Raw genomic sequence first — 21,444 nt, 5'->3', positions numbered from 1 at the left:
CTGGGAGTTTTTGGGATTGATTGGTGGGATTGCTGTGGACGAAGTACACACAGAGATACACTGGTAAGAGCCAATGAGGTTTAACCATGAATCAGCTAATTAGTAAATAAATAGCTCACATTATTGTATTGTGTCAACAGTTAACTTCATTTAATATTGGATGTGGCGTTTTCTTCTGCGGGGGCCGCAAATGTTCCACCAAAACAAGTTCCTTCCTGAGAAACGCCAGAGCACGGGGAATGAGAGGGGGAAACACCAGAGCAGGGGGAACGAGAGGGGGAAACGCAGCAGAAGATATTCCTTTTTTACACCAAAACGTAGCAATGTAAATGCAGCTTTAGTTGTTTTGTGTGAAATAAATGAACCATGAACAGTGTAAATATTCTTTATGTGTTTCTACACAGCACTACAAGACAGGAATACAAAAATATATCACTGGATAAACATCCGATTTAGACACACGTGAGATGATGCCGAGTATAAAACTGGATAGAAATGATAGAATCTGGTTCCCTTTGTATGGATCTGTGCGTTCAAGGCTGCGCAGGTTGAAACGTTGGGTTCTCAAAGTTGGTCTGGTCGTCGTTCTCAGCGAAGTCTTCGGGGTCCAGATCGGCCTCGAACATCCGCTGCAGCAGAGCGTCCACCGTCCGATATCCTGACGGGAAAACAAGCAGCGCAGTCATCAAATCTGATTATCCATTTTATTATTATTATGATAATACTGTGATCAGCAGAGCACTCATCATTTCAGGCTCTATTCAGACACAAATCCAGGAATACAAAAGATACTTAAGTTAGTTACATATTATGCTTTAACGTATTTTATGTATGTATTATGTCATATCTACAATGTTATAATGTTGGATTTTCATGTTAACAGTGGCTAAAACCTTCAATTAATGAGGTAAACGTATTTTAGAGAAAGATTTCCAACTATTCTGAATGCTCCGGTTTCAACAGTTTTTTCTACTCTCAGCTAAGTGTTATGCAACTCTAAGCCGGACTTCTATGATTGGTCATCTACTCCAAGTACTAATACTTTAACTACATTTTCCTGATGATACTCAGACTTTTACTGAAGTAACTTTTCAATGCAGGACTTTAACTTGTAACCTATAACCTTCTGCCAGCAGGACTATTTTCTTACTTTTTGAAGCGATTTTAAACATCAGGGCGGGTTTGGTGTTCCCCGATTGGCCGGCTTCCAGGTCGTTGTCCATGGTTTCCATGGCGTTCACCAAATTATCCTCCAATTTCTCCCTGGTGGAAAAATCAACATGGACCATCATCAAACACACAAACAACAGAGTGTCATCAACAAAGAAATGAGCCTGTTATATATTTTGAGTCACAAAAGTTAATTCGAAGCTAAATAAAAGCTACATTTTTTAAATGAATACTTAATTTTATGGGTAATACATACGTATATATAATCCCAGCCATCCAGGATACTGTGAGCCCTCACGGTAATCTGGACGCCATGTCTACTAACCCTTTGCCCAAAATGTGTCAATCAAACTTCAAAGAGAGACAGATAAACCAATCAGGTTTATCTTTCCACGCATTAATATCTTAGGGACTTTTTTGGGCTGCCCTCTCCCCTCCCTGGATGATCTTTACGGTTCCTACTGATCCATCTCCGAGGACTCAGAAACAGTTTTTATCCAAGAGCCATAATTGAACTATACGCCACTTTAGTTTTGAGTTTTAAGGATAATTTGTGAACTGAATGTCTTCTTTTTGTGGAAGTATGCCTGTGTTTTGTGGTCTTAACTTTCCTTTTTAACAAATAACCTACCTCTTTATATATTTTTATAGTGACTTTAGAGACTTTAAATCCTGAATATAATGTAATATATGTGTAACTTTAAATCATGAGTTAATGTAATGTTTGTGTAACTTTAAATCCTGAGTATCATGTAATATATGTGTGCCTTTAAATCTGGAGTTAATGTAATGTTAGTGTAACTTTAAGTCCTTAGTTAATGTAATGTTTGTGTGACTCACTGTGCCACAGCCAGCTCCAGCTCCTCGATCTTCCTCTCCAGAGACGTCTGCAGGTCGCTCTTTTCCACCGAGTACTCCACGAAGAACGCCTCCAGCACGAACGCCACGAAGATGCTAACAAACAGGAAGTCATTTTTGTGTTACGCCTTCATTTGTCGTGATGTGTTAGCAGACGACCATCACTTTAATAACTTTGATACTGGAGAAAAGTTCAAAACCAGTTGTGCAGCCTCTCTGTCTAAATCCTGTCTCTCTAATTTACACACAGAACGTTCTGACAAAATCAAACGTTTGATATTATCCTAAGTTTGAAGTAGTAGTACGATCTTCTGCTTTGTGACTAAAACCTTAGAGATATTATGACAGATGGTCTTTAGATGTGAGACGGTGTGAGATGTTTCAGAGTCTGCTGGCATTAGCATCGTACTTGATGATGACGATGACGACCATGATGTGGAACAGGATGAAGAAGAGCCGGGCGGACGCGTGGGTGACGGTGGCGAAGCCGCTGCTGAGCAGTGGAGTCCCGTTAAGGAATCAGAGTTTCCCTTTGGAATCAATCAGAACTTTTTCTCTCCAGCTATTACAAGGATATCGTACCACTGGCAAAATATTGAATTTCTTTTCTGGCAAAATTTATATATTTTTTAATGTTTTTGTTTTTAAATATTTAACTTTTGTTTCTCAATTTTTTTCTCAAATTTTAATTAAACCAATAAGACGCTGACAGTGAGGCGTTCATGTGAAGTGTTGAACGTTCAGTGAGGCATTTAGCACTGAGGTAAAGTTAAAAATTAAAAGTTAAAAGTTAAAAAAGTGACAAACTTTTTTTTAAAACTGCAAAATTGTAGAAGAAAGACAAAAACGGCACAAATAAACCTACGAAAAAATCCACAAAAACTATGAAAAAAGCCACACAAACATAATTTAGCGTTCAGGAGCAGCGTTGAGATTAAGGATATCATGTCACTGGCAAAATATTGAAATTTTTTGTCTGTAAATATTGAACTTATTTCTCTGTAAATATTGAACTAATTTCTCTTTAAATATTGAACTTGTTGCTCTAAATGTAAAAGGATATCGTGCCACTGGTTGACCACGGTGAGCTCCAGCAGCAGGACGAAGGACGACACCACGTTGTTGAAGTTGTTCTTGCAGTAGTTGAGTTGTGCGAATTCACTTCCTTTCAGCAGCGGATTTCCACAGAACGCCTTCTCCGGGTCGCTGGAGTCCTCGGCGTAAAACTTCACCTTCCCTTTGAACAGCTCCATCCCCACCATGGCGAAGATGTAGTACACCACCTGAGGACAGACCGGTCAGAGACAGCGCCACCAACAGGAGACTCTCGCAACGCAACAACATGGACGACGGTTAGGCTTTTTGGGGTAAATTAAAACACTTTTAGACGAGCATACGGTCAGAGCCAGTGGCGCTAGCAGCAACCTAACTCTCGCAACGCAACAACATGGACGACCGTTAGGCTTTTTGGGGTAAAAGTAGCTTCAGTTTTCAAAACCGCAGTTGCAGGACCCCTTTTTATCTCATGATCAGGTAAAATAAAGATGGAATTATATGCTTTAGCCTTTGTCACTAGACCTCAAGAGGATATTTAAAGGATTGGAGAGCAAGATAGAAGGAGGACTCATGGGGCAGATAGAAGAAATAGAATATATAAATTTGAATAAGGATTAAATAAGGTATCAAAATTGCCTGAATACCACAACCTAGCTGGATAACTCAGTGGGTAACAGCAACCACTTCCATGCCACCTTCCGGTTAAACTGAAACGCTGTCATACAGACTACTGAAACACTCTCGCACGCAATTGAAAGTGAAATCATAGTGTTTCAGTAGTTTTTTGAGAGAATTTCACTTACTGCGTGAGGTTTCAGTATTAGTATGCGAGTGTATATTTTGTATATGAGAGCATTTCACTTGTATGTGTGTGAGGTAATTGTGAATAATGGCCCTGATGGCACCTCATACATACCGTACAAAGACCTTAACTCGCGCATCTCAAACAACTTTGACTACTTTTAGAGTTTTGGGGGGAAATTAAAACACTTAGGAAAATTGACAAGTCTGCTACTTACAATAATCAGCTGTCCAAATGTGAGAATGGCCGGTCCGATCCGGATCAGAGTGTTGATGATAGTACGAAACCTAACAGGGAACAGGAGACAGAGTGCTGATCCATACAGTAACTCAGACTGCTGACTGCCTGTTGACTTTTGCTGCCTGGCTGCAGATTGTCTGTTTCTTTGCTTGCTGTCTTTATCTGATGTGTTGTGTCTGTTACTTGTTGTTGTGCATTGTGCCTGTCTGAGTAAGTTGCTTTTAGTCTTTGTATGTTGCTTTCACGTGCTGACTGTAATAATTCATTTTTATTGCATTTAAGTTTGTTGAGTTGCCATAAAACTGGGCAGGGACAACAGATGTTGTCTAACTCTGGCTCATTTACAGTTACTTTGCTGTTGATTAAGGAGCATTGTCTCAAATACACATATATATGAAATGAAATAACAAGGCGTCCTTCTGTCTAAAAGTAATGCATGACATTTCCTCCATCTCATCTGAGTCCACCCCATAATTGCAACAGCGTTCTGCAGGTTTTTATATATCACCTCAGTGAAGCGTGCAGTTAGAGATCCATTTCCTGCAGGTTATTTGATAAAAACGTGGGTGAAATGTGCAGTTAGGGATCAAACCTTTTGATGCTGTCCACCACCCGGATCAGCCGGAGAACTCGCAGGATGAAGACGATGTCCAGGATCTGACGACTGGTGTAATTCCCCGCTACAACAGTCAGACGGACATATCTTTACCGTCCCAGAAGGGAAAGCCGTTCCCGCATGTCTCACATGAAAAACACTTATACAGTTAGTCTCATATGTCCAGCTCTATCTCCACAGCGCAGTGGAGGAAGGTCTGGCTACACCACAGATACATTCTGGGATTGAAAAAAAACATGGGGTGGAAAAGGGGTAGCGAGAGATCTTGGCAGGGGGGCAGGGGAAGAAGATACATGGGAACCCTCATATGTAAAACGCACTATTATGCCCTACTACGCCCCGCAACACCCTGCTACGCCCTGAACTAGCTACAACTATTATTTCTAGTCAGAGTTCCATTATCTTTGGTTGTTACTATAATTGCCACCGTTCAACATACCAACTGCTATAATTATTATGAATCATAATTCTCTATATCTGTATCCGTCTCTGTGTTCAAAATGGCAGCAACAGATGTCCGCCCACCAAGAGCCTGGGTCTGTGCCAGGTTTCTGCCCAAAAGGAAGTTTTTCCTCGCCACTGTTGCACCAAATGCTTGCTCTTGGGGGAATTGCTGGAATTGTTTGGTCTTTGTAAAGTATAGAGTGTGGTCTAGACCTACTCTATCTGTAAAGTGTCTTGAGAAGACAGAACTCTTGTTACGATTTGATACTATAAATAAAATAGAATTTAGCTGAAATTGAATTAAATGGCTTGATCATATTTACTGATACAGACAAATAGAAATGGAAACACAGAGAGAGCGGAGGGAAACGTACTTCCGTGGACTTCCAGACTACATATTTGACGGTACAAAAACGGTTGGAACTGGTTCATTGAACAGGCTCATGTTTTTGGTCCGTTTGCAACCAATGAACTGATGTTTAGAGCCATCACAATGTGGAATAGCTTGCCTATCATAACTATCATAGTGGAGGCACCCGGCAAGGCCAGTTTTAAAAGACTACTTAGAAAACACTTCAGAAATAACTACACATTATTTCATCCAACTATGATGGACTGGAATTGTCAGAATGTGGTGTTATTCTATTTAACAGAAATGTACGCAACATCACAAAGCGGTATTCTTTTACTTGCACAATATAGCCCCTATTCTAACGATCTGAGCGCACGGCGTGAAGCGCCTGGTGCAGGTGTGTTTAGGGCGTGTCCAAATCCACTTCTGCTAGTTTGACAAGGGGGGTCCGTGCGCCGGGCGCCTGGTTCTAAAGGGTTGTACTTAGTGTCTTCATTAATCAGAGGTGTGTTTTGGGTTGGTCAGTGGCGCGATCACTTCCCGCTGCCTCAAGATAGCAATACGCCCAGAATGCACCTGAACACACCTCCCTGTAAGACCAGCACGCCCAGAATGCACCTGAACACACCTCCCTGTAAGACCAGCACGCCCAGAATGCACCTGAACACACCTCCCTGTAAGACCAGCACGCCCATGGGCCACAATTGGGTGCAGGTGCATTTGCTATTTAAACGACGTGGGCGCTGGACAGGAAACTGACAACTGCGTCGGTCTTAAACTAGCAAAGACACTTGCGTCGTGCTTTGCGCCGTGCTGCGCCGGGTGCAGGATAGGGCCCTATATCTTCTTTTAAATGTATGTAAAATTTTACTGTATGTTTTACATTGTTAGCAGCTAACAGGTATCCAAATAAAAGAATAAAGAATAACGTCAGTGCCGTAAAGTCTTGCAGATGTAACAGAGAGAAACGGATACCAGAGAATGGACGCTGGTTTGATAAACAACTTCACTAATTAATTGTTCATAACTGTATTTTACTGTCGATCAATTGATCAACTAATTGTTTCAGCACTGCATTGAACCTTTGTGATTCTGTGAGTCTGTGTTTCACACGTTCAAACGGAAAGGAAACCAACTTACTTGACGTGACGGCGGAGTTGATGATGGTGGCGATGAGAGCCGAGACCACGATGACGGTGTCGAACCTGAAAACACAAATCACGTCAGAGAACGAGCGCTGCGGCGGTGACGCTGCTGAAAGTAAACCGAGCGCTAGCAGTGGTGAGAATGAAGCCGAAGGTTTCACACAATGTGGCTCTGACGTCACCAACATGTCGAACGACAAAAACATCATCATGGATGTAATAATAGATCAGATATGAAATATACAGTATATCCAAAAAATGCAACATTAAGTCTAAAAAAAAGAGACAAAAAAACACCCAAAAAGCTGTCAAAATCGTCCGTTCAAATGTGAAGAAAAAAACGTCAAGACAAAAAAAAAAAAAGCTAAAATAAACAAAAACCTAGAAACGGACAAAACGTCGGGAAAAGCATAAAATGTTTTTGAAAAAGCATAAAAAATATCAAAAAAAGGCAACAGAAACTTACAAAAATATAGCGTCTAAAGCTTTAGCTAAAGCTCACCAAATGTCACTTTAAAAGATTTTCAGGAGGTTTCTAGAGGCGGAGACTCGATCTGGACGCCCCTGATTTACATAAAGTTGCCTGGATTCAACTTTATGCAAATGAGGAGCGGGAACCTCAGCGCCCCGCTTCTCCAAAGTCCCCGTGACACACCCAGAATGCATTGCAATGCTGCTCACATCAGCCTGTTCTCATGAACCATTCCTTCAAAAAGCTACGAAAAGTTAAGCACTGTAATTCACAACTTAGAAAAACGCTGCGTTCCAGGCAACCCGTAACTCGTGTTTTCACAACCTTCTCCCGGTGAAAGCGCCCTGGAACGGCAGTCAAATCCGTAACTTACTACCCGTGAACTGGTACCAGATTGTTGTACTCCCAGTTACAGTTTTTGACGTCACACACACTCACATAAACAACAATGGTGACCCCTGTTGATGCTGTACAGACGCCGCTGATTAACGGTAAGAAATAGAAATAAATAGACAAGTAGGTAAGATAAGTAATTCCGCACATTGTAATCAAAACAATACACAATACACGCTAGCTAACGCCAACGTTAGGTAGCCGCTAGCTAACTCTAGCTAGAAAGGTTTGTCGTGACTTTGCCTGGAACGCTACCAAGTCTTGAGTCGTGACTTGAAGTCGAAACTTGCGGGCTAAAAATTGTGTCTGGAACGCAGCGTAATAATCTGAGTCTGTCAGCTGCAACAGCTCAGTCACTTACACACAAAAACATAGGAACATTTTGAAAAAAAAAACTCAAGTTACCCTTAAAGTGCTTTGGGATCCTTCTATAAGTAATTTGGGGCTACAATGGTTCTGGAGAAAGCTTCAAGCAGCGATACCACAGGCCAAGCAATCGGCCCGTTCCAAACAGGCGCTGCACTTGTGATAATAAAAAAAGCCGCCTGAAGCATCGGTAAGCTGGTCCAAGCGCTTACAAAAGCAGCAGATGACGAAAAGTGAAACGTGTGTCACATACCTCGTGCTTATTATCTGGGCCGTAGATAGGCTGTGTGAGATGGACGTGACACAGCTCATTGATATTAGATTTTGGGAAATGATTCCATTGTTAGTTTTATCAGTGAATGTTTCCTCTCATATCGGAGGACATTCTGCAAAACACTTTGAGTTTCAAACACAGTTTCAAACAAATATTGAAATACATATTATTTTGTACCAAGTCATACACATCGATCAGTGTTTCCCAAAAAGTCCCAAGATGATGTCCTAGAAGGTCTTGTTTTGTCCACAACTCAAAAATATTCAGTTTCCTGTCCCAGAGGAGAGAACAAGCTGACATCAGAGAACTACATAAAAAATGACTCAAACTGATCAAAACAGTTGCCGATTAATTTAATAGCTGACAACTAATCCATTAATCTTTGCAGCGCTTGTTAAACTTCATCTCCAGCTGCCTGTCAGAGTCCTTTGCAATGCAATACTACAAAACTCTTGTATCAGACACTCTTGTAAGTATAATTGTATCAGCCAGCAACAGTAAAGCTAAATTTGTCATACTAAAGATTCCTCACGCACACTGAGTCTGATGTGTATCAATTAATCCGTTGCAAAAGCTGTGTCCTTGATGGCATGGCTGTTTGTTATCAGTTAGCAACGGTGTGCATGTACGTAGGGGGGGGGCGTGTCCTAGCACGAACAGCTACTTGACATCAGCTAGCAACAGGGGAACTCTAGTGACAAACTGTACGGTGTTATTCTAACAGCTTCCTTAGTTGTACTTTTCATCGCTGTACAGCGACAAGAGAAATACTGTATTCGTTATTAAAAGGTTTGCATAGTTGTTCTGTCTGAAGCATACATGCAGTTACACATAAAATTTCCATTACAGTCTTCTCGTGTAGCCGGGATGCGCCTTCTCAAATGGGCGGGGTGCGCCTTCTCACATAGCCGGTGTGCGTCCTCTTGCGTTTGGCACTGCGGCTAACGTTACCTAAAGGAGTTGCCCTTCCCTCGCTCTCTGTCTCCATCACGACACTGTCGCTCTCCTTTTCTGTCTGCATTCACTCATCTTACCTCCCCCTCCCCCCCCCCATTCCATTCCCCTCTTGAATATTACCATTTCCCCCATCTGAGTTATGAAACGATATGTTGCACTCCGCAAGCGTCTCTCTGCATTTCTGGATTCTCCTTGCCAAAACACCTCACAGTGTGAACAACATTCAGCGTGTGAACACGATCGTCAAAACGTGAGGTCATACTGGTTATTCAAAGTGCAACGGCGATCGTTTCGGACTCCGTGTTAGGACGGCGCGCGTGCTCACCAGTTCCAGAAGCTGTGTCGGGAGAAGAACGCTCGGGGCTCGAACACGTAGAGCTTCAGCAGGATCTCCAGCAAGTACAGGGCCAGGAAGGCCCACTCCGAGTTAGCGATCAGCGGATTCTCCTCGTCCAGACCGATGAACACGGCGTTCACCAGGATGATCAGGTCGTACACGATGCCAAAGGCCCTGAGACACACACAGACACACACAGACACACACACACACACAGTAATTCACTAAGTGTTTGTGAGATTTCACATATCTCCACAATTCAAATAAACCATTTGTCTACCCGGAAGTGATTGAGTGTCTGTGTGTGTGTGTGTGTGTGTGTGTGTGTGTGTGTGTGTGTGTGTGTGTCTGTATGTGTGTGTGTGTGTGAGGCTGTCTGACCGGTGTTGGACCACTCGGCAGAGGAGGCGGCTGGGGGCCGACAGGTAGAGGGCGGGGCACAGACTGTGGAGTGGGTGTGGCCTTGACTTGAGCGTGATCACCTCGATGTTCAGCAGGTCGGCCATCTGGACGAACGCCACCTTCCCTGAGATCAAAAAAATATAATTTAAATGTTATTACAGCTTCCTTCTAATTATTCTTTCCGTACAGTAAGGTAGGGAGGCATTGGGCACTGCTGTGTCTTTTCGGATGCTGCCACTAGAGGGCAGCATGTGTTGGAAATGCTCTTCTCCTGTAGCTCCATGTAGCTTACATTTACTGCACAAGTACTGTACGTGAGTCCAAATGTTGAGGTACTTGTACTTTACTTGAGTCTTTTCTCTTCATGACACTTTCTACTTCTACTCCGCTACATTTCAGAGAGAAATATTGGACTTTTTACTCCACTACATTCATCTGTTACAGCTTTAATTATTAGTTACTTTAGTTACTCCACTACATTCATCTGTTACAGCTTTAGTTACTAGTTACTTTAGTTACTAGTTACTTTAGTTACTCCACTACATTCATCTGTTACAGCTTTAATTATTAGTTACTTTAGTTACTCCACTACATTCATCTGTTACAGCTTTAGTTACTAGTTACTTTAGTTACTCCGCTACATTCATCTGTTCCAGCTTTAGTTACTAGTTATTTTAGTTACTCCGCTACATTCATCTGTTCCAGCTTTAGTTACTAGTTACTTTAGTTACTCCGCTACATTCATCTGTTCCAGCTTTAGTTACTAGTTACTTTAGTTACTCCGCTACATTCATCTGTTCCAGCTTTAGTTACTAGTTACTTTAGTTACTCCACTACATTCATCTGTTCCAGCTTTAGTTACTTTAGTTACTCCGCTACATTCATCTGTTCCAGCTTTAGTTACTAGTTACTTTAGTTACTCCGCTACATTCATCTGTTCCAGCTTTAGTTACTAGTTACTTTAGTTACTCCGCTACATTCATCTGTTCCAGCTTTAGTTACTAGTTACTTTAGTTACTCCGCTACATTCATCTGTTCCAGCTTTAGTTACTAGTTACTTTAGTTACTCCACTACATTCATCTGTTCCAGCTTTAGTTACTAGTTACTTTAGTTACTAGTTACTTTAGTTACTCCACTACATTCATCTGTTCCAGCTTTAGTTACTAGTTACTTTAGTTACTCCACTACATTCATCTGTTCCAGGTTTAGTTACTAGTTACTTTAGTTACTCCACTACATTCATCTGTTACAGCTTTAGTTACTAGTTACTTTAGTTACTCCACTACATTCATCTGTTACAGCTTTAGTTACTAGTTACTTTAGTTACTCCACTACATTCACCTGTTACAGCTTTAGTTACTAGTTACTTTAGTTACTCCGCTACATTAATCTGTTCCAGCTTTAGTTACTAGTTACTTTAGTTACTCCGCTACATTCATCTGTTCCAGCTTTAGTTACTAGTTACTTTAGTTACTCCACTACATTCATCTGTTCCAGCTTTAGTTACTAGTTACTTTAGTTACTCCACTACATTCATCTGTTCCAGCTTTAGTTACTAGTTACTTTAGTTACTCCACTACATTCATCTGTTCCAGCTTTAGTTACTAGTTACTTTAGTTACTCCACTACATTCATCTGTTCCAGCTTTAGTTACTAGTTACTTTAGTTACTCCGCTACATTCATCTGTTCCAGCTTTAGTTACTAGTTACTTTAGTTACTCCACTACATTCATCTGTTCCAGCTTTAGTTACTAGTTACTTTAGTTACTCCGCTACATTCATCTGTTCCAGCTTTAGTTACTAGTTACTTTAGTTACTCCGCTACATTCATCTGTTCCAGCTTTAGTTACTAGTTACTTTAGTTACTCCACTACATTCATCTGTTCCAGCTTTAGTTACTAGTTACTTCACACATTAAGATTTCTGCACACAAAACACGTTTGGCTCCTTTCCACTTTCTAAAATGGGAGGCTTTCCAGATGCTGTGGTATCAGAACATCTCCAACATCGCTTATGCGACGTCCTGTTGCGTTCTTTAACCCCCCTGCTTTCTATGGTAAATATACTAGTACTGGAGTACTTGGACACACTTGACCACATTAGATAACTGGACATAAAGGGTGTTAAAAGAAAATGAAAAGCAGAAGTATTAATGGAGTCTGGCTGCATGCGATATCAGTTTGTTCCTCTGAACAAAGTTGAACTGGATGATGAAGCAGTTTGACTTACAGCGAGATGTGGAAGATGAGCGCGCAGATAGTGACTCGGCGTGTTAACGTGACTACGGTTCTGCTTACTGCGATGTCCCGTTGTGTGTTGTCTGTTTTCTGAACTGTGTGTCATGGATGACCTGAACTTCTTATTACTAAGCCACACATTGACCTACGGATACAAATAAAATAACCTTAATCTGAGAGAAGAAAATGGTAGAAAAGAAAACGACTGCGGTAGTGTTTGGTGTGCGCTTGTGTGCGTATCTGCGTTCCGGCTAGTGTGCATGCGCGTGTGTGCGTGCGTGCGTGCGTGTACTTGGCATGTGTGTGTGTATTTGCGTGTGTGCGTGCATGCATGTGTGCATGTGTTTGTGTGTTTGCATCTGTGTGTGTGTGCGCGTGTGTGTGTGCATGCGTGCGTGTGAGCGTGCATGTGTGTGTGTTTGCGTGCGTCTCTGTGTGTGCGTGTGTGTGTGTGCGACCCACCGATGCAGCCCTGGTTGTTGTCGTCGGCGACGCTCCACAGCAGCTCCCGGTGGGCGTTCCCGATGTCGGGCTGGACCAATCGGATCAGCTGGTTCCAGTTGTGGTGAGTCACCACGGGCTCGCCGCCCCCCTCCCTCTGCTCCTGCAGCACGCCGAACGCTTGCACCATCTTGTGCCTTTTGGCCCTCACCAGCTGCCGTACCTCCTCCTGGCGGAGCGAGGGAACTGGTTTTAATACCTTTAACACGACGTTTACATGTTCCAGACTAAAGCCTCTCCATGGGAGCGCCGTACCTTCAGATACTTCTTGTAGTTGTTGTAGACGACGGCCAAGAAGACGGACATGAAGATGTAGGTGTTGATGAGGATGTACAGGATGAAGAAGATGGCGAAGACGTAGCTGTTGTTGTACGCCGGCATCCTGCCAACAAGAAGCAGAAAACACAACAGGCAGATAAACAAGTCACGTCTTTTTTGATGGCAGACGCCTCAATGTGTCGATAAACGCAGGAAACAAAGGTAGAAACTTCATAATTCAGAAATAACCCTGGACTCTCTGTCTCCATGTGTGTGTTTGAGTGTCTGATGGAACAACAATCTCTGAAACTGGTCCAGTATTAAACCAGAACCAAGCTGTAATGTAACCCTACAGGACTAATGTTCAGCAGCAGTTAGAGTCACTAAAAGGCACAAAATCACTATCACCAAACCCAGACTCCATGTAAATAATCAGTATTTTTATCATTGTAAAACACACTTCATTCAAAGTGGACAGAAACTAAATAAAAACTATCAAAAGCCGTCTTGGTTCATCTTTCCACTGTTCCAACAATCACCACTCTGGTTTGGTTGAAATAAACCCTTAATTCACCCATTTACATGTGGAGATATGCTGGCTCTATACACACTAAAAGTCCTGATTATTTACATGGAGTCTGGTGGAGATATGCTGGCTCTATACACGCTAAAAGTCCTGATTATTTACATGGAGTCTGGTGGAGATATGCTGACTCTATACACGCTAAAAGTCCTGATTATTTACATGGAGTCTGGTGGAGATATGCTGGCTCTATACACGCTAAAAGTCCTGATTATTTACATGGAGTCTGGTGGAGATATGCTGGCTCTATACACGCTAAAAGTCCTGATTATTTACATGGAGTCTGGTGGAGATATGCTGGCTCTATACACACTAAAAGTCCTGATTATTTACATGGAGTCTGGTGGAGATATGCTGACTCTATACACGCTAAAAGTCCTGATTATTTACATGGAGTCTGGTGGAGATATGCTGGCTCTATACACGCTAAAAGTCCTGATTATTTACATGGAGTCTGGTGGAGATATGCTGGCTCTATACATGCTAAAAGTCCTGATTATTTACATGGAGTCTGGTGGAGATATGCTGGCTCTATACACGCTAAAAGTCCTGATTATTTACATGGAGTCTGGTGGAGATATGCTGGCTCTATACACGCTAAAAGTCCTGATTATTTACATGGAGTCTGGTGGAGTTTGGTGATGGTGATTTTGGGGCTGTTTCATGTTAAACTAAAAGGATCTTACTCTTTAACTAAAAGGTCTATCTCTGTAGGGATCCATCCCATAATGTTGTCAGACACTCAGAGTAATAATCTGAGCATGTAGGCAGCAGAAACACCGTACCAATTATAATAAAAATAAGCAGTTTAAAACCCTTCCCAGTGTGTACATGTTGTGTGTGATTGATAACAGAGGCTGAAGTCTTACATGACGTCGGGGCTGTTGGCCGTGGTGACCAGGACGTACAGGTCGAAGAGGATCTGCAGGTAGTTGGTGAAGTACGGAGAGCCGTCGATGGTCTTCAGACCTCTGCACGGGAAAAACATACAATCTGTCCATTTCATATTCTTGATACCTTTTACAGACAGACAGACAGAGAGACAGACAGACAGAGAGACAGACAGAGAGACAGACAGACACACCGACTCTCACCGTTTGCCCAGCAGTTTGAGCGCCATGAGTGAGAAGATGAGGAGGCTGAACATGAAGAGCAGGAAGACGTAGAAGATCTGAGGCAGAGCGTTCCGGATGCTTCTGAACGCTCGGCGGAGCTGAACACAAACAAACACACAGAGATAGTTTGTGTTTATCACACACACACACACACACACACACACACACACACACACACACACACACACACACACACACACACACACACACACACACACACACACACACACACACACACACACACACACACACACACACACACACACGATGCGTTCAGGCGCCATCGGCTCACAAAGCCAAACATTTGCAGCAGGAAGTGTAAACAGCAGATGACAGAGATAAAATACCACTACACGTTGATCCTCAGGGTTGGGAGCAACTAGTTACATGTAACTAGTTACGTCATTTAATTACAAAATAAAAGATAACTAATCCGTTCCTGATCGGGAAAATATGTGTAATTAAATCACGGTTACCTTTGAACATGGTTCCATTGGGGGGCGTTACATCTGAATATGTTCTGTATGAGACCTTGAAAGCATTTAAACTAAGTTTTCCAAAATATTCATTTTGACTTAAAGATGTTCATTTTTTACTGTAAAGGCATATCAGTTCCACTTCTTATCTGTTTCACTAACTACTAATAATCAATATTGGCCTTTAAAAAACAGTATCGGCTGAACCCTAACTATTAATAAAGGTGGAGCGTCTGTTGTAATGAGGCTGAACATTATCTCATATTCAGGAACAATAAAGGCACCGTCACTCTCCTGTGGAGCTGTTGCTGCAGACCCAACTTCCTGTTTCTCAGAAGGAGGCTTCTTGACCTTTCTGATAACTATCTGCTCTCACCATGCTGAGTGGTTGGGTCTTCTAACATTTCCACGTTAACATCTTATCCTTTGGATGAGTTGTTTCTGTATCTGTTTATGCATGAATGACGTCAAAAAAGCATTTGCACAAACCGAACTTGGCCCGCTATTTAACTTTGGTTATCTACGGTTTCATTTTGGGATTTAGACATCATGGTTTTTCATTTATACTGTAATTGGTTCAAAAGAGAAGACAAACTGCCACAACGCTGGCAGTATTTCTTTCTCTGTAGCGTGATACGACCAGCTAAGGTGAGACAGTTACCTGGCGTCCCTCTGTGACGTTGACCAATAGCAGCGGGCGCAGGACTCTGGACCAGCGGACGCCGTAACAGTCGGTCGCTTTCAGCGCTCCGTAGATGATCATATCCACCAGAGTGAGCTGCACGCCACACACAGACACACACAGACACACACACACACACACACGAGGACACAGACACATCTGTTCAGTAAATGAAGATGGGCATCGGAATAAGCAGAGAAATGTTCACAGACTACAGAATATAACACACTGTGTATAATAAAAGCTGTGTGTGAGGGGAGAGACGGAGGGTTTGAGGGTGTGTGTGTGTGTGTGTGTGTGTGTGTGTGTGTGTAAGGGTTTGAGGGTCGGTGGCCTGAGTCCCTGAGTCACCAGGAAGCCTTGAAGGTGCTGACGGGGCGACTTCTCCGTCCGGCTAAAGGTTGTTTCACAACAACATACAGAAGGGCTCGTCAGCACTTTACGCCTCTGGAGCACACACACACACACAAACACACACACACACACACACACACACACACAAACACACACACACACACACACACACACACACACACACACAACACACACACTCCCCAGGACATGACGTCTTCCCCAACACAGTCTTTTCTCTTCATGCCACTTTCTACTTCTACTTCGACTTTTTACTCCACTACATTCATCTGTTCCAGCTTTAGTTACTAGTTACTTTAGTTACTCCGCTACATTCATCTGTTCCAGCTTTAGTTACTAGTTACTTTAGTTACTCCGCTACATTCATCTGTTCCAGCTTTAGTTACTAGTTACTTTAGTTACTCCGCTACATTCATCTGTTCCAGCTTTAGTTACTAGTTACTTTAGTTACTCCGCTACATTCATCTCTTACAGCTTTAGTTACTAGTTACTTTAGTTACTCCGCTACATTCATCTGTTACAGCTTTAGTTACTAGTTACTTCAGTTACTCCGCTACATTCATCTGTTCCAGCTTTAGTTACTAGTTACTTTAGTTACTCCGCTACATTCATCTGTTCCAGCTTTAGTTACTAGTTACTTTAGTTACTCCACTACATTCATCTGTTCCAGCTTTAGTTACTAGTTACTTTAGTTACTAGTTACTTTACACATTCAGATTCCTGCACACAGAAGCCATGCAGTTTATAAATCTGATGATTGATTCTAAACTCTCTCGGTCTGACTAAAAGGGGCCCACAGAGAAGGCCTTCCTACAGGGCCCAGGACTTAGTGCTCCGCCCCGGTCTGTAGGCGAGCCCAATGTTCCAGCTAACAGAAACCACGTAGTGACACGGTCCAAGTTTAACCCTCGAGTTGTCTTCCTGTTGACCAACACGCAACTTTTGGGGTTTTTTTCTGGGTCAAAATTTTAAATTAAAACTTTTTTTTTCAACCTTTTCTTGTTCTTTTTCTTTTTGTCACTTTTCCCGATGTTTTTGTCAATTTTTTTCCAGTTGTTTTGTCAATATTTGACGTTTTTATCAATTTCTTTAGGTTTGTAAATTTTTTTCATGTTTTTGTAGATCCTTTTTAGCGATTTTTTTTAATGTTTTGTCGATTTTTTTCTGCAATTTTTGAAGTTTTTTCCAACAATTTTGTCACTTTTTTCCCAACATTCTTTTGTCATTTATTTTTTTCAAACGCTATAAAATTGAATAAAACACCCAAATTCAATAAAATTAGTGAACTAATCATTAATTTGACCTGTGAAGAGTAACGGTTGTAGGGAACCATCCACGCTAGTTTCTTTGACAATTTGGTCGGGGAAAAAAAAACAAAAAACTTTTCTGATATGGAAACTTTTTAAAAATGGGTCAAATTTGAGCTGAGGACACCAGGAGGGTTAAGTTGAAAACAACACCAAAAAAAAGTTTTCTTTGCTTCTTCCATCGATGTTTTCTGTCCCTTTATTAAAAGTTGTTGTCGCTGGTTAGCATGGCTAAGCCTCTGTCCTGATTGGTCCTAACGCCTCCCCTGCTTTATCGTCTGTTTTAAAATAAACGGGAGCATCATTTACTAAATGGACATCGTGCTGTAGTGAAGAAGACTTGAAACTAGTGATTGATACAAAAAACTCATTATGGAAATGTTTGCCGAGGGGTCCTACCACGAGGATGACGATGATGCAGATGTTTTTGGGATCTTTCCAGAACTTGTCCCGAGGGATGACTTGGGCGTAGTGAACGAGTCGAAGGGTGAAGACCAGCAGACAGAGCAGCTCCACCAGCATGGTGGCCTGGAAACACAACGACACAACACACACAACAACACAACTCAAATGATCTGGGGGGGGGGATGGTGCAGTGGATATGATGCATACCTTTGGTGTGGGAGATCAGGGTTCAATTCCCACTGCCATAGATCAACCAATGTGTCCCTGAGCAAGGCACTTAACTCCTAGTAGCTCCAGAGACATGCAGCCTCTGATATATAGTAATTGTAAGTGGCTTTGGATAAAAGCATCAGTTAAATGAAATGAAATGGAATGTAATCTTCTTTTCTAGATAGAAAACGGAGCTCGCTACAGCCTCTCAAAGACAGCAGAGGCGGCCTAAAAGATTTGGGGCTTTTGGGGAAACATTCCGCCCGCTGTTCACATTTTTTGGTCCAAATTATAGAAATCAAAAATATACAAATCTTCTTGTTCTGCTATCTACAGAATGAGTGTAGGATCTTTTTCTGTCAATAACGTACACGTCAAGAAAAGAGGAAGTGTGAAACCAGCACAGAGTGTGTGTGTGTGTGTGTGTGTGTGTGTGTGTGTGTGTGTGTGTGTGTGTGTGTGTGTGTATGTGTGTCAGTGGCTCCCATCTTACCCATATGGGCAGAGGAAACATTGCCGGGTCCTCGAAGAGGGCGAGAGACAGATCCACCAGGATGAAGAAGTACAGGAGCACCTTAGGGATCCAGTGGTTGTAGCGCAGATACAGTCTGGAAACACACACAATATATATATATATATATATATATATATAGAGATACACACTGTAGCTTCATCAGACATTCCCTAAAACAACTGCTCACTGTTAGTAGGTTTTATCAAACTAACAGGAGGAGGGAAACAGTGACTTTGCTCAGGGACTATTTTAAGCTGCGGATGGATCATATTTTGGTGCTCTAATGAGTATGTGCTGCAGCAGGACGGGGTGTATGAGGGGATGAGTTAGGACTGCACATAGTCGATTCATGTGGGGATTATTGTCTGGATGAGTTGTTTGGTTTCTAAAATGTGGATCAGTATTTCCCAAAAAGCCCCAAGATGACGTCCTCAAATGTCTTGTTTTGTCCACAACTCAAAAGATATTCAGTTTCCTGTCCCAGAGGAGAGAAGAGAAATATCAATAATATAATATAAATATCAGCAGAGTAACATGAGCGTCTCACCTGACCGCCTGTGGCGACGTGTCGAAGTAGATGTTCCTGTTGTACTGAGCGTCCGACACGTAGATGGCAGCCAGGTTAAAATCCTGAAACACACCATATGGTGAGAGAACTTCTACAGGAACACATCAGACCAGAGGAAACGGTCACCATGGAAATGAATTGGTCATGTGACAAGGGCTGGCACAATTGTCAGAACGAGCCAACAAGTGACTGTACTCTGATCCAATGGAAATCACAACTGTCAGATTGACAGCACTGTAGCCCAATGGAGTGTGGGGGGGGCTTCTAGTCCCGCCCCTGCTATAGAAGTCTGTTGATTGAGCGTTCTGATACCTCCACAGTATTTACACAGCACCTCCACCTGCTTTATAATCAATGATCTCCCCTTTAAACATTTTGAAGTCTGTGGCTATGTTCACACTGCCAGTCTTAATGATTAATTTAGATTTTTTTTGCTCACATCTGATTTTCTGTTTGTCTGTTCACATGACCTTTTAAAATGTGGCCTATATCAGATTCCAGTGTGAACCGTTTGTGGTTTCGAACTGACCCGCATGCCCAAAAGACCAATAACAATGACATCAGACGCAGCACGCTGTCGCACTAAAGTTAGGGAGGTTATGGAGGAAGTAAGAATTTTCACTTTTATTTCTAAATGTTTGTGTAATGGCAGCCGTAACATTAACGAGCAGACTTTGACATTGACTTGCTCCATCACTGGTCTCCATGTTGTAGCCTAGTCAGGTTTTTAATATTCCTGTCTGTCTCGGACTAACTTCTGCTGGAGCATCATTGGGACAAATGTCGATGTAGATTGAGATAAAAGTCGCATCAAATCCTCCTCGGTTGTTCACACTGCTGTCACATTGATAAAAATCACACCTGGGTCGGACTCAGGACCACGTATGGAAGTGGTCTACATCTGATTTGAGTGTTCACACTAGCCTACTTCTGAAGAAGTCTGACCTGGTCACTGGACCCCCCAAAAAAGAAATCTGATTTGGCCACTTCAGCCTGCAGTGTGAACGTAGCCTTATATCAGCAGTGGCTTCTACCCTGTCAGGAGTTCCCTGTCCCTGTTTAAGAGCTTAGTTATGTCCCATAAAAAGGACAAGAGTCCAGGTTTACTGCTGTCATGTGTGCTCCACTCTCTCTCTCACCTCTTCGCTCTTCGCAGGACTCCCTCCGTTTGGACTTCCTTTTTCTTTTCCTGCAGACTCATCAGGAATGTCCTCGCTCTTCTCTGGCTCGGACATCTCTCAAACTTCCGACACGACTCGTGCACCCCCCCACCCCACCAAAAACAACAACTAGACTTTGGAGAAGTGATTGTAACGCTCCGTGAAGAGTTTCCAGACAGCCAGTCGGAGTCGGAGGGATTGTGTCTCTGCAGGACAGAAGTCCAGACTTGTCTTAGCGGTGTTGGTCTGAGTTGTAACCGTCCACATCCCAGGTCTCCTCCCTCCCCGCCTGCCTGCTGCTCTCTAACGGGACAGCGGGACAAACATCTGGCTGCAGTCGGACTGACTCGGGACTGATCCGAGCGGCTGTTTGTGCGCCTCTAATAAACCTGGACTCGTGCTGCCTTCACTGACCGTTGGAGAAAAAAACACACACTGCGACGTGGAAACTGGCAACAGCATGGGCAACAGGCTCATGACTCTGAAGAATAAACCCGGTCATGGAAATCATTTTCAAAACCCAGAGAAGGTGGAATTATTAAAAACAGAAAAAAATCAGATTTTACTCCCAGGGTTTTTAAAGTTAATGTTTAATTTTTTAAACAGCAGTGTACCTAATGAATTGGCCGGTGTTGTTTCTTTTTTATTCCATTTACTCATTTAATACTTTATATTTTGTTGATTTAATGTCTTTATTTCACTTCAATTTAAATAGTATTTCCTTTTTGACGGAAGGAAGCTCGTCTGTTGCAGTCAACGTTTCTTTTTTTCGGACTTTTGTTTTACGGGAGACAGTGAAGGCAGCAGGAGGCGTCATGTGACTCCCAGCAGCAGGATAACGGAAACGGAGAGGGAGAGGCGTTTAAAGAGCAGAACCACTGACGGGAGTTATTGTTTTTAGCTTGACACACATTGTTTATGTTCCATACATAGATAGCGCATTATAGCCGCAGCAGTGGTACGTCCACGCGCCGCCATCTTGGTCCGGACAAGCCACGCCTCCCAATGCATGTGTGTCTATGGAGGCAGGGGGTTTATCCACACTTAAAAACATAATTTCTTGCTGAATTTCCAACAAATTTTATATATATATATATATATATATATATATATATATATAAATAACCCCATATATATATATATATATATATATATATATATATATATATAT

General features: G+C 42.3%; 1 protein-coding gene across 1 annotated transcript; it reads right to left on the bottom strand.

Moving 5' to 3' along the window:
• Positions 1-369: 369 nt before the first annotated feature.
• Positions 370-20,663, bottom strand: tpcn3 (two pore segment channel 3). The gene is made up of 19 exons (XM_039815719.1): positions 20,253-20,663; positions 19,093-19,175; positions 18,525-18,639; positions 17,816-17,944; positions 15,717-15,833; positions 14,559-14,677; positions 14,334-14,435; positions 12,879-13,005; positions 12,585-12,792; positions 9,864-10,008; positions 9,471-9,656; positions 6,679-6,743; positions 4,719-4,806; positions 4,104-4,173; positions 3,092-3,311; positions 2,438-2,528; positions 2,011-2,124; positions 1,151-1,263; positions 370-658 (listed from the first exon to the last, which is right to left on the bottom strand). Exons 1-19 carry the CDS (start codon positions 20,346-20,348, stop codon positions 534-536), a joined length of 2,313 nt encoding a protein of 770 aa, XP_039671653.1. The 5' UTR covers positions 20,349-20,663; the 3' UTR covers positions 370-533.
• Positions 20,664-21,444: the final 781 nt, after the last annotated feature.

The sequence above is a fragment of the Perca fluviatilis genome, chromosome 1, assembly GCF_010015445.1.
Source record: "Perca fluviatilis chromosome 1, GENO_Pfluv_1.0, whole genome shotgun sequence".
Lineage (NCBI taxonomy): Eukaryota > Metazoa > Chordata > Actinopteri > Perciformes > Percidae > Perca > Perca fluviatilis.
Note: the sequence above shows the minus strand (reverse complement) of the source record. Positions and strands in the feature narration are given on the sequence as shown.